Source organism: Plecotus auritus (assembly GCF_963455305.1).
Source record: "Plecotus auritus genome assembly, chromosome: 8".
NCBI lineage: Eukaryota > Metazoa > Chordata > Mammalia > Chiroptera > Vespertilionidae > Plecotus > Plecotus auritus.
Window position 1 is genome coordinate 21303437 of NC_137782.1, and position 14111 is coordinate 21317547.

Sequence of the window (14111 nt, forward strand, 5' to 3'; positions counted from 1 at the left end):
TTTCCTTGCTACTTTGCCAACCCTGGGTGTTAGCAATCTGATGTGTGCCAATCTGATGGCTGAAAACATTCCACTGTTTTCATTTGCATTTCCACAATGACTTGTGGAGTTCAACATCTTTTCATACTGAGCATTTTTGTACTTTATCTTCAGTGACTGTTGATTCATATCTGCTGTTTACTTTTCTATTGGATTTTGGGGGAGTATTTTTTGTTTTCCTTACTGATTTCTAGGAGCTCTTTATATAGACTAGATAGTAACACTTTATTATTTGTTGCGAATATTTTCTCTCAGCTGATCACTGACTGGTCTTATTCATTTGCCTGTGGTGTGTTAGTTATACAGATGTTTTAAATTGGGATGGAATCAAGCCTCAGGCATTTTTCTGATAGCTTGTGGCTTTTATTTTGCTTGGGGGAATGATTCCCTCCACCCGTCATTTCTCCTGGGCTTCATTCTCATCCAACGCCAATGCAGGCTCCTATCCACCTGGGGGAAATCCTTTTGTACTTACCATCATGACCTGCTCCCCTTCCTGTGAGCTTTGCAATCTCCCTTCCTCTCTGATGTTCCTTAAAAGCTGGGTTCCAACATCGCCTCCTCCAGGGAACCTGCTCTGCTCAGCTCCATCCCACCCTGGTCACTGCTCTGTCTGTTGGGCTGTTGGCCTCATAATCGCTTGGAACACAGTGTTGCTTTTAAGTATTTGATAGGGCACTTACTGTGGGGCAAATGTTTTGCATGCATTGCATCCTCACAACCTTGTATATGTAATTATCGTCGTCATCACTCCCATTTTGTAGGGTGGGGAGGGAAGACTAAGATACTTTCCCATGCTCACACATCGAGAAGACAGACCCAGACCCACACAGTCTGACTCCAGGGCCTGGGCCCTGGCCACTGTGCTAAATGTCTTGCATTGCTGCCCTAACAAACTGCCGCAAACTAGGGTCTTAAACAATCCACATGTATCATCTCAGAGTTCTGCAGGCCAGAGGCCAAAATGAGCCTGCCCGGGCTAAAGGCAAGGTGTTGGCGGAACTGTGGTTCTTTCTGGAGAATCTGGGGAGATCCCGCTGTGCCGCTTCCAGAGGCCGCCTGCCTTCCGTAGACTGGTCCCCTTCCAGCCTCAAAGCCAGCAGTGGCAAGGTGAGCCCTTCTCATGCTCACTTTTCTCTGGTTTCCACTCTCCTACCTCCCTCTCCCCCATTTAAGGACCCTTGTGATTACACTGGGTCCACCAGATAGTCCAGGGTGACCTCCCCATCTGAAGGTCAGTTGATCAGCAACCATAATCCCTTCTGCAACCTTAATCCACCTCCCCCCAGGTAACACAGCAGTCACAGATTCCAGGGATTAGGACCTGAGCACCTTTTATTGGCAGGGGCTCGGGGTGGGGGATGGGAGTGGGGGTGGATTCTGCCTACCACAGCCACTCTTCCATGCTGCTTCTCCAAACCATTGTCACCTGCCTCTACCCCGCCTCATCCTGCCTCGCCCCCTCAGAAGCTTTGGGTTAGATGGGTGACTCAGAATCCCCCAGAAGGCTTGTGTAAACCCAGGTTGCTGTGCCCACTCCCAGACTTTCTCATTCAGTAGTTCTCGGGCAAGGACTGAGAACTTGCAGAAAGGGTTCACATATTCAAGTTTTCAGTAACCGAATTAAGCATCCAGTATTGAATGGAAATTAGTTAAAATGAAATAAAGTAAAAAAATCCAGCTCCTCAGTCATACTGACCACATTTCAAGCGCTCGGCAGCCGCAGGGACCAGTGGCAGCTGTCCGGGCCAACACCGTATATAACATCCGGTTAAGTGACTCAGCCAGAAGCTCATTCGAAGGGGCCACCACCACTCAGCTTCAGCCAGTTGCCCCTTAGGGACAGGGGCCCAGGATTATCACCTCTTTTGATTTTGTCGTGGTGGTGGAGAGCATTAGAATTAGCGGGTTTTAGAATGTGAGACTTCCTCATGTCCAAATGATGGCAAGCTATTTGAAATGTGTTAAACTTCAGTGGGTGGCCTCTCTGTTACTTCATACGGAGATCGGCTGGTCCTGATCTTCCGGTCGGGTACATTAGTCACCTCAGAGGTCATGGGCAGAACCTTAATCTCCTTCCGTCATCTCAGAAATGCAGGCTGCCCCTCCCAGAAGCGCCAGGTGAGAATTTCAGTGCAATCCATCCATTCCCTCCCCACTCCTGAGAACTCCTCTGCAGGTCTCTGAACCCAGCCGCGTACCGACGCTCCCACAGTGCCTCCCAGCCTGGCTTTGCAATGCGGTGGGCTGGGCGGCTCTGAGCAATGTGGTGCCAGCTCCCATTTCCAGTGCTTTGGCTGCCGTTGGTCTGGGGCGTTGCGTGGGCCCTGGGAGTCTGAAAAGCAGCGGGTGGTTCAAGTGCACGCTCAGGGCTGAGATCCCCTGGCCTGTGGGCCTGGTCTCCACGCCGGGAAGGCAGCTCCTCGGCTCAGCAGGGCTCATGCATCTCTGGCCCTCGCCCACCTGGACCAGCTGCAGGGAGCCTTCCTCTGTCTCCTGGCCCAGCCCCAGGTCTGACTCAGGAAGCTAACTTATATACATGATGTCAAAGTGCTTTTATTGTTTTGGTCTAGAACACAAAACAGTCACACTCGAAAGTTCTGTGACCCAGAGACCAGCTCTAGTGGAATTATGGGGAAGAAATGTGGTGAGCATCGCTGAGCAATTCAAGAATGAGCACACCACCTGAATGAGCCAGTCCGTCTGGTGTTGCCTTACAGAGGTTGTAGGAACTCAGTTAAGATGATACTGAAAAGTGTAAACACAGAGTTTGCCTTTCATATCTCCTTCCTGCCCAGCCCCCACCCCGAGCCCCATCCGATTGCTTCATAGGTGGCAGGGTTGCTGTGTACTGATGCTCAGGTTGTGCGTGGCACAGGCTGTTACACCCAAAGGGGCACCATCACCCATCAAAATGGAAAAAAAAAAAAAAAGTGGGCTGTTTGCGAAGCTCAGACACAGATTTTATGGATGTGCTGAGGCCCATTCTCTGACTAAACGGGGGACTCCTTGCCACACTGCAAAATGTGGGCTCGGAACAATGACGCCTTTAGAACTGTTGGGGTTTTATTTCATTTCTGGTTTTTCCTGCGCCCCCATCTGATGTCCTCAAAAAGTTCACCTAAAGCGGTGACAGCCTTCCTCTCACTGCTCAGCTGTCAAAGGGGTGACACAGTTAACCCCTTTTGTTTTGTTTACTCACTGTTTTTATTGCTGTGTCACAAAAGCACGCAGATGCTGGTAATTTCCAAGCGAATGACAAAGCCCCGGAGGCAGGCGAGCTGAGCAGCAGCAGGGGTAACAGCAGATTCGCAGGAGGCGTGCTGACTGCAGTTTCCCCAAAAGCATAAATAGAGCGGAACAGCCAACTGTATAATGAACTGGGAATCGGTCTCCAGTTCAGCTTCTGCTGGTGAATACGGCCAAGCTGTAGCCGCGGACAGGCCGTGTGCCGGGCCTCCTCCTCTGGGCTCTGGGCAGGCTTGAGATTTCTTTTCTTGACCACATTGGCGTATGTTTTGGGACGGAAGCGTTTATAATTTGGGGTCGAGCCCAGTATGTGGGCAGGACACTGGGGAAAAGGCACAAGCCAGGGTGCATGGGTGAGGTGCTGGCGGGACAGGCCACCTGCAAAATGAACAGGGGCCTTTGTTCAAAAATTATCACGCATTTCAACATGGCCATAGCAGAGCACTCATCACATGTGAAGCCTCCTGGACAGGACTGCGCAGCCCCACATCCATGCTGCTGGCCTCGGTACTAACCCACCTCGAGAAGTTGGGGGGACATCTATGGATGGGGTCTCAAGCTGTGGGAAAAACACAGCCTTAGGGACCCCAGGGCACAGAACCCCACAAGACAAAGGCCAGGAAGGCAGCAGGAGCTTAGCTCCCTGTCTTGGGCGGCAGAAACAAACAAACAAACAAAAACCCAAATAGCTCCAATAGAACAATCCTTTTTGGAAGACGATTTGGCAAAAACCCTTTGGTTCAGCGATCCCACTTCTGGCACTCGCTCTTCCACAGCCACCTCTGCAGAGGGACACGGCGGTAAACACGAGGATGCTTGTCGCAGGGTCACCTGTGATACCGACAAATGAAAACTCCCAAGCGCCTGTCAGAGGGGTGGGTGAAAACCCCGCCGCACACCGGGGAAGGGTGCTTCGGCAACATGCCCTGTGGGGGACCCCTAGGCCCAGTGTTAACACTTCTTCCTATTGCTGCGTGTGGCACCCACTCTGGTCTAAGCCTGGACCCCCCTGTGACTGCCCACTCCTTGAGGAGACGGACTGTAACCCAGGTTCAGAGCAAGCTGTCTGTACCCCAGAATCGCCACCGAAGTCCCAAGTACTTCCTTCTGCGGAATAATTCCTGTGGCTGGAGGAATGTGCACAACGGTTCTTTTGTTTTTAAATAACAGCTCTATTGATAAGAAAATTATGCGCCATACAATTGACCCATTTCAAGTGTACAGTCCAACGGCTTTTTGTATATTCACAGAGTTGTGCAACCATCATCACAATCAATCTTAGAACATGTTCGTCACCCCCAAGAAATGCCGTCACCCCAGCAGCAGACACTCACACAATGGCTCTTAATCCAAACCGGCCTGGACCTGTTTCTGTGATGAGGCTGGGGTGGGGTCATGCCTGCTGCGCAGTGGGGGTGAGTGGGAAGGAGGCTGGGAAGGCGGCCACCATGTGCACCGCCCCTGTGCTCCACCCACCTGGCTCCCGGTGACATCCCTTTCCCACCCCTTGCCCAACGATGCTGCCGACCTCTTGCGTTTGCCTGGCTTTGAGAGATGCTTTCCCTCTCTCACTAAGTCTCATTTTTTAAAAATAAACTTTTGCTGATTTCAGAGAGGAAGGGAGAGGGAGAGAGATATAGAAACATCAGTGATGAGAGAGGATCATCAATCAGCTGCCTCCTGCGTGTCCCCTACTGGGGATGGAGCCAGCAGCCCAGGCATGTGCCCTGACTGGGAATGGAACCATGACCTCCTGGTTCATGGGTCAGTGCTCAACCACGGAGCCATACCAGCTGGGCCCAAGTCTCACTTTAAGACCATCTCTAGTGCAACAATCAGGGACCAGATCTGCCATAAAAGGGTTGTGTGGCTGGGACTGGGGGAGCCCGGCCTTAGTAGAGGGGACAAATTATGCAAAGACGTGGAGGTCTGAGAGAGACTGGGGAACTTGCAAACTTGCAACTGGAAAATCCGTTCCTGTGGGGAAATGGCAAACGACGAGGCCAACGCGTGTCCGTCAACCTCCCCCTGGGGCAGTGCTTGCTTTATTGTTCGCTATGCTGTTCAGGTTCTGTGGTGAGGCCGGGGTGGGTCCTGTTAGAGGCTGGCATAGGTTCTTGGTAGGTTTTCTCTTTCCCTCCCTTAGAATGAATTCTTAATCTGGAAGCGACATTGATTTCTTTGTCCTTTTTGTTAGCACTTACCCAATATTTGGTCCATCTTTTTTTTTTTTTACTTTTAATTTTTGCTCCTTTGCATTCTGTGCTGAGTAGTACTTCTGTGATCTGGCGCTTTGGTCTGCTCAGATCTGGCTGGAGAGCAGGGGACGAGGTGATCACACATTAGAGACAGGGAAACCAGGGCTGTGGAAGTCCTCACAGATAAGGGGGTGCGGGTAGGGAGGAGATAACTGCCGTTTTGGGTAAAAATTCAGTGAGATGAGTCAGGTGCTGGTGTTTAATTCCCTCTCATCCGTGTTCACGCTACCCTATGCGAAGGTGGGACACAGCGGCGCCGCCTGGCCTTTCTCCATCCTCTGGGCATCATTTGTGTCCACGTGGTTCTCAGGGACGCTGGGTGAAGTGGTCAGTTTGCGAGCCCGGCCGTGTGTCTGTCCCCCTGGGAAGTTTGCTCAGGTAGTTCGCCCAGCTCCCAGGAGCCGCAGGCAGGTTTCTGGAGAACCTCCAAGCCTCGGACAGACCCCATCGTGAGCAGGGCTCTGCCTGACTTCTCTCCTCCCTCCCGCCTGCTGCAGCTCCGGCCCAGTGAGTCAGCTCCCGCAGAAGAACCCCCGGCGAGCACACCCTGCCGATCGCTCCCACTCCCGGGTGTCCTCAGCCGAGAGCTTGTCCCTGGATGGCTTTTGGATGGAGGTGGAGCAGATCCAACAGAGGGCTGAGCTGAGAGAAGAGGATGGCAGCGGGGGCGAGGGCCGGCCGCCAGAGGGTGAGGAGCGCTGGCAGGGGCTGCTGGGCGGAGGGAGGCCCCTGTGGCAGAGGAGACATGTGCAAGCTCCAGGCACAGACCATACGTGCAAGGGCTTTCTCTCTCTCAGGCTGTGGCAGTAGCTTCTTCCCTGGTCTCCCTGCTCCACCCTCGCTCCCTTGTCATCCTAAATTAGGTGACGTCCTTCCATAGATTAGGCCAGTCGGCACACGTGTATAATTGCCCCTTTCTTGCCAGGCACTGTGTTAGGCACCAGGGATACAACTGTGAACACAAAACAGTCTCCCCGTGGAGCTAACATTTCAGTGGAATCCTAAATCTTTTGCTCAACATCGCACAGGTGTCTCCACCTCTCTCAGCCTGTCTGTTATCCATTACTGCCTAATCAACCGCTGCAGCCTGAGTGGCGTAAAGCAACTATCACCACCATCGTTACTATTCTCACAATGTCACCGGTCTAGGGGTCTGCAGCGCTCAGCTAGGCGGTCCTCACTCTGGGGCTCTCATGTGACTACAGTCCGATGGTGACCAGGGCTGGAGTCTCAAAGGATTCCTCACTTCTGAGTCTGGTAGTGGCTGTGACGTCAGCTGGGTCTCATGTAGGACTGCAGTGCCTTACGGTTTGCTTCTGTGTGGGCCTGGGCTTCCTCACAGCTAAGCAACTGGATCCCAGGAGCAGGAGAGAGAGAGAGAGAGAGAGAGAGAGAGAGAGAGAGAGAGAGAGAGAGAGAGAGAGAGAGAGAGAGAGAAGAGGCAGAAGCCGGCTTGCCGTTCATGACCCGGCCTTGGAAGGCAGGCAGCGGCCCTTCTGCTACATCCTGCTTCCCTGCACCCAGCCCATATCCCAGGGGAGGGAATTGGACCCCACCTCTTAACAGGGTGAGTGTCCAAGAATTTGAGAACACGTAAAACCTGCACATCACAGCTTACAAGGCTTTAGGAAATCGGCCCCAGGCCCCTCTGCCTCAGGCCCTCCCACCATCTTTCTATGTCTCCACTTCTGCCGCCACTCAGGCCTCCTTGCTTCCTTGACCAGGAAAGCACACTCGAGCCTCTGAGACTTCGTCCTCACTGTTCCCTCTGCCTGTAGCGCCCTTCCCTCAGGGATCTGCCTGGTCTGTTCTCTCCGATCAGGATTGGGCTCAAATGTCACCTCCTTGTTAATCTTGACTTCCTTACTAGTAAGTAAAACAGCACCCGCCCCGCACTCTCCAGCCCCTTGACCCACTTTATTTAGCGTTAGAGCACATATTCGCACCTGACATGACACAGTGCATTTATTTGTGCTTTGTCTGTGTCCCCCAGTAGACTGTAAGCTCCCACAGGTCTGGGCCATTGTCCATCACTGCTGTACCCTCAGGCCTAGAACAGAGCCAAGCCCATTCTTGTACTCCTTCTTACGTGTTCGATGAATGGGGGAATGGAAGGGCATTGGCACAGAAACCTGGATTGGGCATGAGTCAGCTGTGCTAGCCCATGGTGTACAACATGTGTGGTCATGGGGGAGACTCAGATCTCCTAGGATACCTTCAGGAAACACTGGTGTTTGGAAGAGATCCCGGGTTAGAGGAGAGAAACGGGTCCTGGCATCGCAGTGGAATTGGTGCCTTCATCAGCTGGCACAGGTCAGGGGAGGACCGACAGCGCTGTGGCCGCCCTGGCAGCGTTTGTTTGGCTCCCAAGTGCATGGGGGGTGCTGCGGGGAAACGTCTGTGCGTGGCACAGCCCAGGCTGCCTGCCGTAAAAGCAGTCTGATGTTCTGAACCACCAGCACTTGGTTGACTAATTGGTCCAACTGGGCACCCCAGCAATCAGCTCACACATGGGTACAGCTTCCTCCCTCAGTTCTCGTCTATTTTCCCCACAAGAAGGACGGAACTCACAGGTGTTTCCCAAGTGTGATCTGAAGACACCATTGTATTAGAATCGTCTGGGCAGGAAGGCGGGAGTTCAAGTGCAGACTCCCAGGTCCTGAGCCTGAACTCCTAGGGCAGAATCTCTGGAGATGGGACCCAGGGACCTGCAGTCTCAACACCACCCCACGGTTTGGAAGAATGGTTTTGCTGTAAGACCATGACAGTTTCCTTACGAAGCACCGTTGAGGGGATTATTTCAACACAAATAAGGTCTTGAATAGAGTGAGACTATCCAAGGGGACAGCAACTGCTTGCCCGTGCTCTCCACGGCTGGGCCCATGTGACCCTGTGGTGATCTCTGTCAGATTTGGGAGGGGGAGTGAGCTCATGGCTACATTCCAGTCAGAACATGCAGGCGCCCCTCCTCAGCCTGCTGTTTCCAAGAGAATATGATTTTATAGATTTAAATCCAGATACTGGTTAATGCCATCCATACCCCCCAAATTCTCTGGTATTTTGTTAGATCTTCCCCACATTGAAGAGTGTGGTTGGTGTTAGTGGGTCTCGTGATCAGATATGTGGGTGTTTCTTGCACTCACGTTGAGTGTGTGTTTCTGCATGTGACTTGGTTAGTGTGTGTGGATGAGCGTATAGTTGTGTGTATTTACCTGGGTGGTCTCTCTCTATTGGCAGAAGGAGAAACTGAATCCCAGTGGCTGCAGGACACGGGCCTGTCGGACCTCCTTGGTGGCCTGGGCTTGGACAGTCATCACCGGGGGCTCCTGTCTACCCTCACCCAGACCCAGGTGGCCGCTGTCCGCCGCCGGCTGGCCATCTATGCCCGCTCGGCACGAAGACGCTACAAGGCACCTGTTAGAGATGTCAGGGACATCTTTGGGGGCTTCAACTCAGGGGTAAGTCAGCAGCATAAGGGTAAGTCTGGGCCCATTCACATCCTGAGTGAAGCCGGTCCTGCTGCAAGGCTGTGCTGGCGAGTGCTTGCATGCCGCTGTGCCCCATATTGCAGGTAGGGCTGTCCGCTGTGTGTGCCATTCATTGTGCATTTGCCTGTTGCCACCGCGTGTCCTTGCCTGGGCCTGAAAGCTTAGGTTCTCTCTCTAGATAACTATTGTCAGGACAATTATGTTTTAATCAGTTGTATATCCTGCTGACACTTGTAACCTGAGAGGTTATGGGCATTTTATTCTTTCTTGGGATATTTCGAAGTGGCATGACACATGCCTAATACAATAGGCACTGAAGGCAGAGGGGCCTGGGCCAGCGCCCACTCCCCCACTCAGCAGCCATGGGGTCTTGGGCAAGATCTCTGCTTCAGCTGCTCCACCTGTGAAGACGGGGTCATGAATGGCTTCTATTTCCCAGGGTTGGGAAACAGAATTAATTGGGAATTGTCTGTCATTTGTTTAGGAAACGCCTTCAGAGAATGGGCATTCAGGTATGAAATGGACCCAGCTCGGTTCCGGGAGCCCTAAGTCTCCTCCAGGTAAGCGGCCTTCATTTTTCCTGGGCCCTGGGAATCCTCCAGGCTGCACAGGCTGCTCTGCGAGGTAAGGGAAGGCGCACACCTCTGCGCGTTTTTCTCTTCCTGGTGGTTCCTTGCCTTCCCTGCTCCAGGGCAGTAGGAAGAAACCCCAAGGGACAAGGTCAGCCCTTGAGTGGGGTTTTCCCATCAGACCCATGGACCTTAGCCTGGAAAATTACTTCCTGGGGCAATGGGCCTTAGCAGGAAACTACTTCCTGGGGCAATGGATCTGATCCCTAACGGTATTGATTTGGTCCTGGGATTTTGATCCTGGGCAATCACTTCTTGGGGCAAAGGGCTTGAGTCCTCAGCTTAGGAACTTACTTCCTGGGGTCACGATCTCAGCCCCCTGATCTTAGGCAATCACTACTGAGAAGGGCCGAAGCCTGGGAAATTGCTCCCTGGGGCTCTGGGCAGGAGGAGGCAGGGAGGTGGCAGGTCCTGACTGCCTCTCTGTCCTGTTTTCCCCGCAGCAGCAGAGCCTGAGGGGCCGCAGGCACAGGCTGGGATGGAGCAAGCCTTCCACATGGACTCTGCCTATTCGGAACAAGCCGCACTGCTCCTGCAGAGGGGCAGGCAGCCCACGGGGGGCACCTGTGCCTGGAGCAAGGGGTCCCTGCCGGTGAGGATGCTGCCAGGGGACTGGGGGCCAGGCCCCCCACTGACCATTCCTCTCTACTCCTTAGGAAATGTGCAGTAACCTCTACTACAGTGTAAAAGTGCTTTCATTCACTCAAATAGGATTTTGCTATTTATTTTGAAATAATTTTAGAGTCACAAGAAGTGGCAAAAATAGGGGAGTTCCCATGTACTCTTCACCTGGTTTCTCCCAGTGATAGTATCTTATGTGACCACAGTATGTCAAAGTTTTTAAAGACTGACTTTCTATTTCTAAAGCATCATAGATAATTAATGTTCAACATTATCATATCTTCTATCCTTGATGATTTGATTTTCCCGTTAAACTATGAATGATAATAATAATGCCGAAGATACCACATATGCTAGTAGACCTTTTACCACAGACCGGGCATATACCAAATATTATACATACATGATTTAATTTCATCTGTTATGTTCCTGTTATGTTAACGGTAATTGTGTAAATACTTAAAAATAGTGATAGTTATAATAATTGAGGACTTACTTTGTCAGGCACTGTGTTTTATCACTTTATCAAATTGAATCTCCCCCCAAAACCCTGTGAAGTGGATACTGTTATTAGCCCCATTTTACAGGTAAGAAAATTGACACACAGAAAGGTAAAATTATTTCCCCAAACTCACAGGTAAAGTCAGAAGTTGAACCCAGGAAGTTTGGCTCTATGCACCACAGAGCAAGCACTGGGCTGTATGATAGCCATAACATTACGACCTACAACCACAGCCCTTCCTTTCCCTTAGAGCACTCGAATGGGCACTGGGCCATAATCTGGTCAAGTCCTCCAGGCAAATACTAAACACATTTGCCCCTCCCTCTTGCTGTTTTTAGACTTGTCACCTATGGCAGTGGTGGGGCGTGAGGGATGGGGGACGGGGATATGCTTGTAGATTCCCCACTCTTGCCTCTAGATGGCGAGGTCGAGCATCATTTATTTTTCAATCAATATTGAGGAAGAGGCGCATTGGGTTGAGGTATGGCAGAGGAAGGATAGGGATAGGTGGGGTGAGGGAGAGCAACAAAGGATCAGAATCGAAGCAAAATAAGAGGCCCATGGGGGTGGTCCCTCTCTTCCAGCCCTCAGATTGGAATACAGGCAGTAAAAAGAGCTGCCCATTACTGTTATGTGCTTGGCACCCTTTATACCCCTAAGGCTTAGCCCATTTTATCCTCAAAAACTGTGAGGTAAGCACTGTTGTAAGATTACAAATGGGGAAATAGAGGTTCAGAATGTGAGGTGGAGGTCAGGTGGAGGTGGACCTTGAACCTGGGATGAAATCCTGAGCCCCTGCTCTCATCCACTCTGCTCTTTCTCCCCCTAACCGCCTGGGGGTGGGATGGGTGAAGGATGGGGTGCGGGCGGGGCCTCAACACACTTACAGGACATGTGGCTTGCTTGTCTCTGCTTCCCTCCCTAGAAGTTTAGGATCCCCAAAGGCAGACTTGGCTTGACGAGGATCGGAGACCTGTCCTCGCAGGACCTGAAGAAGATCGCTGCTCTGGCCCTCATCGAGCTGACTGCGCTCTGTGACGTCCTGGGCTTGGACCTGAAGAGGAGCAAGGCGGGGAAGCAGAAGGCAGCAGGTCAGCAGGCCAGCCCTTCAAATCCCTGTGACTAACGTCCTGGCTTTCTCGTTGAGCGAGCTGCGTGGGGAATCTTCCACCAGAATATGCTTAGCTGCTTTATTTCCTTCCGTTACATGTACGTGTTCTGCATCTGAAAACAGTTCCTGCTCACTGTAGGAAATTTGAGAAATAGAGTAAAATCCAAAAAAGAAAAATATAATTCAGGTGTAAGCACTATTCGCTTTTAGAGTAACATCTTCCTCCCCCACCCCATGTATATAAACCCTTTTTTCACTTTACAGTATAGAATTATGGACATTACTGGGTTTTTGTCTCATTCAGCTATTGCCACAATAGTGCTATATAACCAGCAACCTCAAAACTCATGACTTAAATCAACAATTGTTTCCTCTTGCTCAGATGTTGGTGGGTGTCCCCAGATTGGGCTCATGGATGCACATTCAACTTTGAATGCATCTTAGATTGTTTTAGAATATACTGGTGAAGTTCTGGGTATATATTACCCTTCAATAGTGTGTGAGACTGTTCATCTCACTGCATCATTGTCAACATTACGCATTGCAATTTTTTGTTTGTTTCTTGATAAAGACAAGAGGATGGTGGATGGGTAGACCAGGAGAAGGGGTTTAGAAGAGACAGGGGTAGGCAAGTGAATGAGAAGGAAGATCATTGCAGCGTAAACTTGGAAAGATGAGTTTATCTGAGAAGCCTGCAAGGCGGGATGGTTGAGACCTGGGAAGTACATTTCATTGGAACTTGGTCCATCCCTGCTGAGCAAAATCCTCTACCCCAGACCATTGTTACACTTGGAAGCAGCACCTTTTCTTTCAACGCCTCTTTATCCAGCTGAGACGTTCTGCTCTGTGATGCATCTAATGTTTTCATTATTGCTGTGGCCTCGTGTTCTGCTTGAGAGCAGGTTGAGCTCAGCCACCCTCCAGAGCTCAGTCCTCACACGGGGAAAGGAGTCTGATTCTAGTCGCCCAGGAGATGTTGCAGGTTGGAGCCCAGCTGTCATTCCAGGAAGTGAAACGCCCCTTCTACTCTTTGGACTTCCCGCAGAAACTCGCCTTTTCGGGGTGCCCCTCGAAGCCCTGCTGGAAGCTGACCGCAAAGCCCTCCCCAGCACCCAGGTGCCACTGGTACTTCAAGCTGTAAGTTGTCCCCAGATTGGGCTCATTTAGCCAGCCAGAGGCTGGCCCTGGGCACCACTGATGGCTGGCCTAGGAGGTACAGTGTGGACTTCAGAACCAGGAGACCTAGGTTCTGATTCTGGCTCTGGCACATGCTAGCTGGGACTTGGGTGGATTTTTGAACCTCTATGAGCCTGCCTTTCAGTGTTTGTGAAGTGGGGTTAGAATAACAGTATTCTCTTATTAGAGAGTGAATGAGAAAAATGCGTATTTAGGGGGAAAAGCTCACAGAATAATGCTTGGCTCATGGAAGTGGCCAAGAAAGCCATTCTTCACCTCCTAGCTCTCTCTGCCTTGTTTTCCTGGGAGACAAACAACACCAGTTTGAACCCCACTTTTCAGTGGTTGCTGGTGGATTCTTTTTCTCACAGCTGCTGTCCTGTTTGGAAAAGAGGGGGCTGGACATGGAAGGCATTCTCAGAGTGCCTGGATCGCAGGCCAGGGTCAAGGTAATGGCTTGGCTTCCCCCACCTCACTGAGGTTGCATCTCCCAGCATCCTCACATGTGCGTTAATCCTGAAGGGAATCCAATTCACGGCCTGTTGGTCTCTGTTTGGGTCTGGAATTCAAGAGGGTTTGAAAGGCTAGAGGTGGCACAATATAGCATAGGATTGAGACTGTCGACATTTGTTGAGTGACTTACACACATTAGGCCATTTAATCCTCACAAAACTCCTATGAGATGAGTGCTATTATTGTCCCCATTTTGCAGATGAGGAAACTGAGGCTCAGAGAAGTGGTGGAGCAACTTTTCCTGGAGCCTTGAGCCAACTTCTCATTAGTGCCCCTCTTTCCTTCAGGGGCTGGAACAAAAGCTGGAGAGAGATTTCCACACTGGCCTGTTTAGCTGGGACGAGGTTCACCACAATGATGCGTCCGATTTGCTCAAAAGGTTTATCCGGGAGCTGCCAGCACCTCTGCTCACTGCTGAGTACCTGCCCGCCTTCGCTGTGGTGCCCAGTGAGTGTCCCAGCCCTTTGCATTTGGGAGAAGAGCTTCAGATGGCCTGGGGCGGGAAGGTGGTGGGGAAATGGGACT

The 14111-nt window shown here is 51.4% G+C and overlaps 1 protein-coding gene across 1 annotated transcript in view; it reads left to right on the plus strand.

Moving 5' to 3' along the window:
• ARHGAP40 (Rho GTPase activating protein 40) overlaps positions 1-14111 on the plus strand; it is a gene marked incomplete at both ends in the record, with an annotated part of 29871 nt that overhangs the window by 4951 nt on the left and 10809 nt on the right. Inside the window, 8 exons of the mRNA XM_080683770.1 lie at positions 6044-6234; positions 8784-9004; positions 9519-9594; positions 10107-10255; positions 11712-11877; positions 12943-13034; positions 13445-13522; positions 13874-14033. Coding sequence (XP_080539896.1) covers positions 6044-6234; positions 8784-9004; positions 9519-9594; positions 10107-10255; positions 11712-11877; positions 12943-13034; positions 13445-13522; positions 13874-14033 — 1133 coding nt within the window. The remainder of the gene's footprint in view (positions 1-6043; positions 6235-8783; positions 9005-9518; positions 9595-10106; positions 10256-11711; positions 11878-12942; positions 13035-13444; positions 13523-13873; positions 14034-14111) is intronic.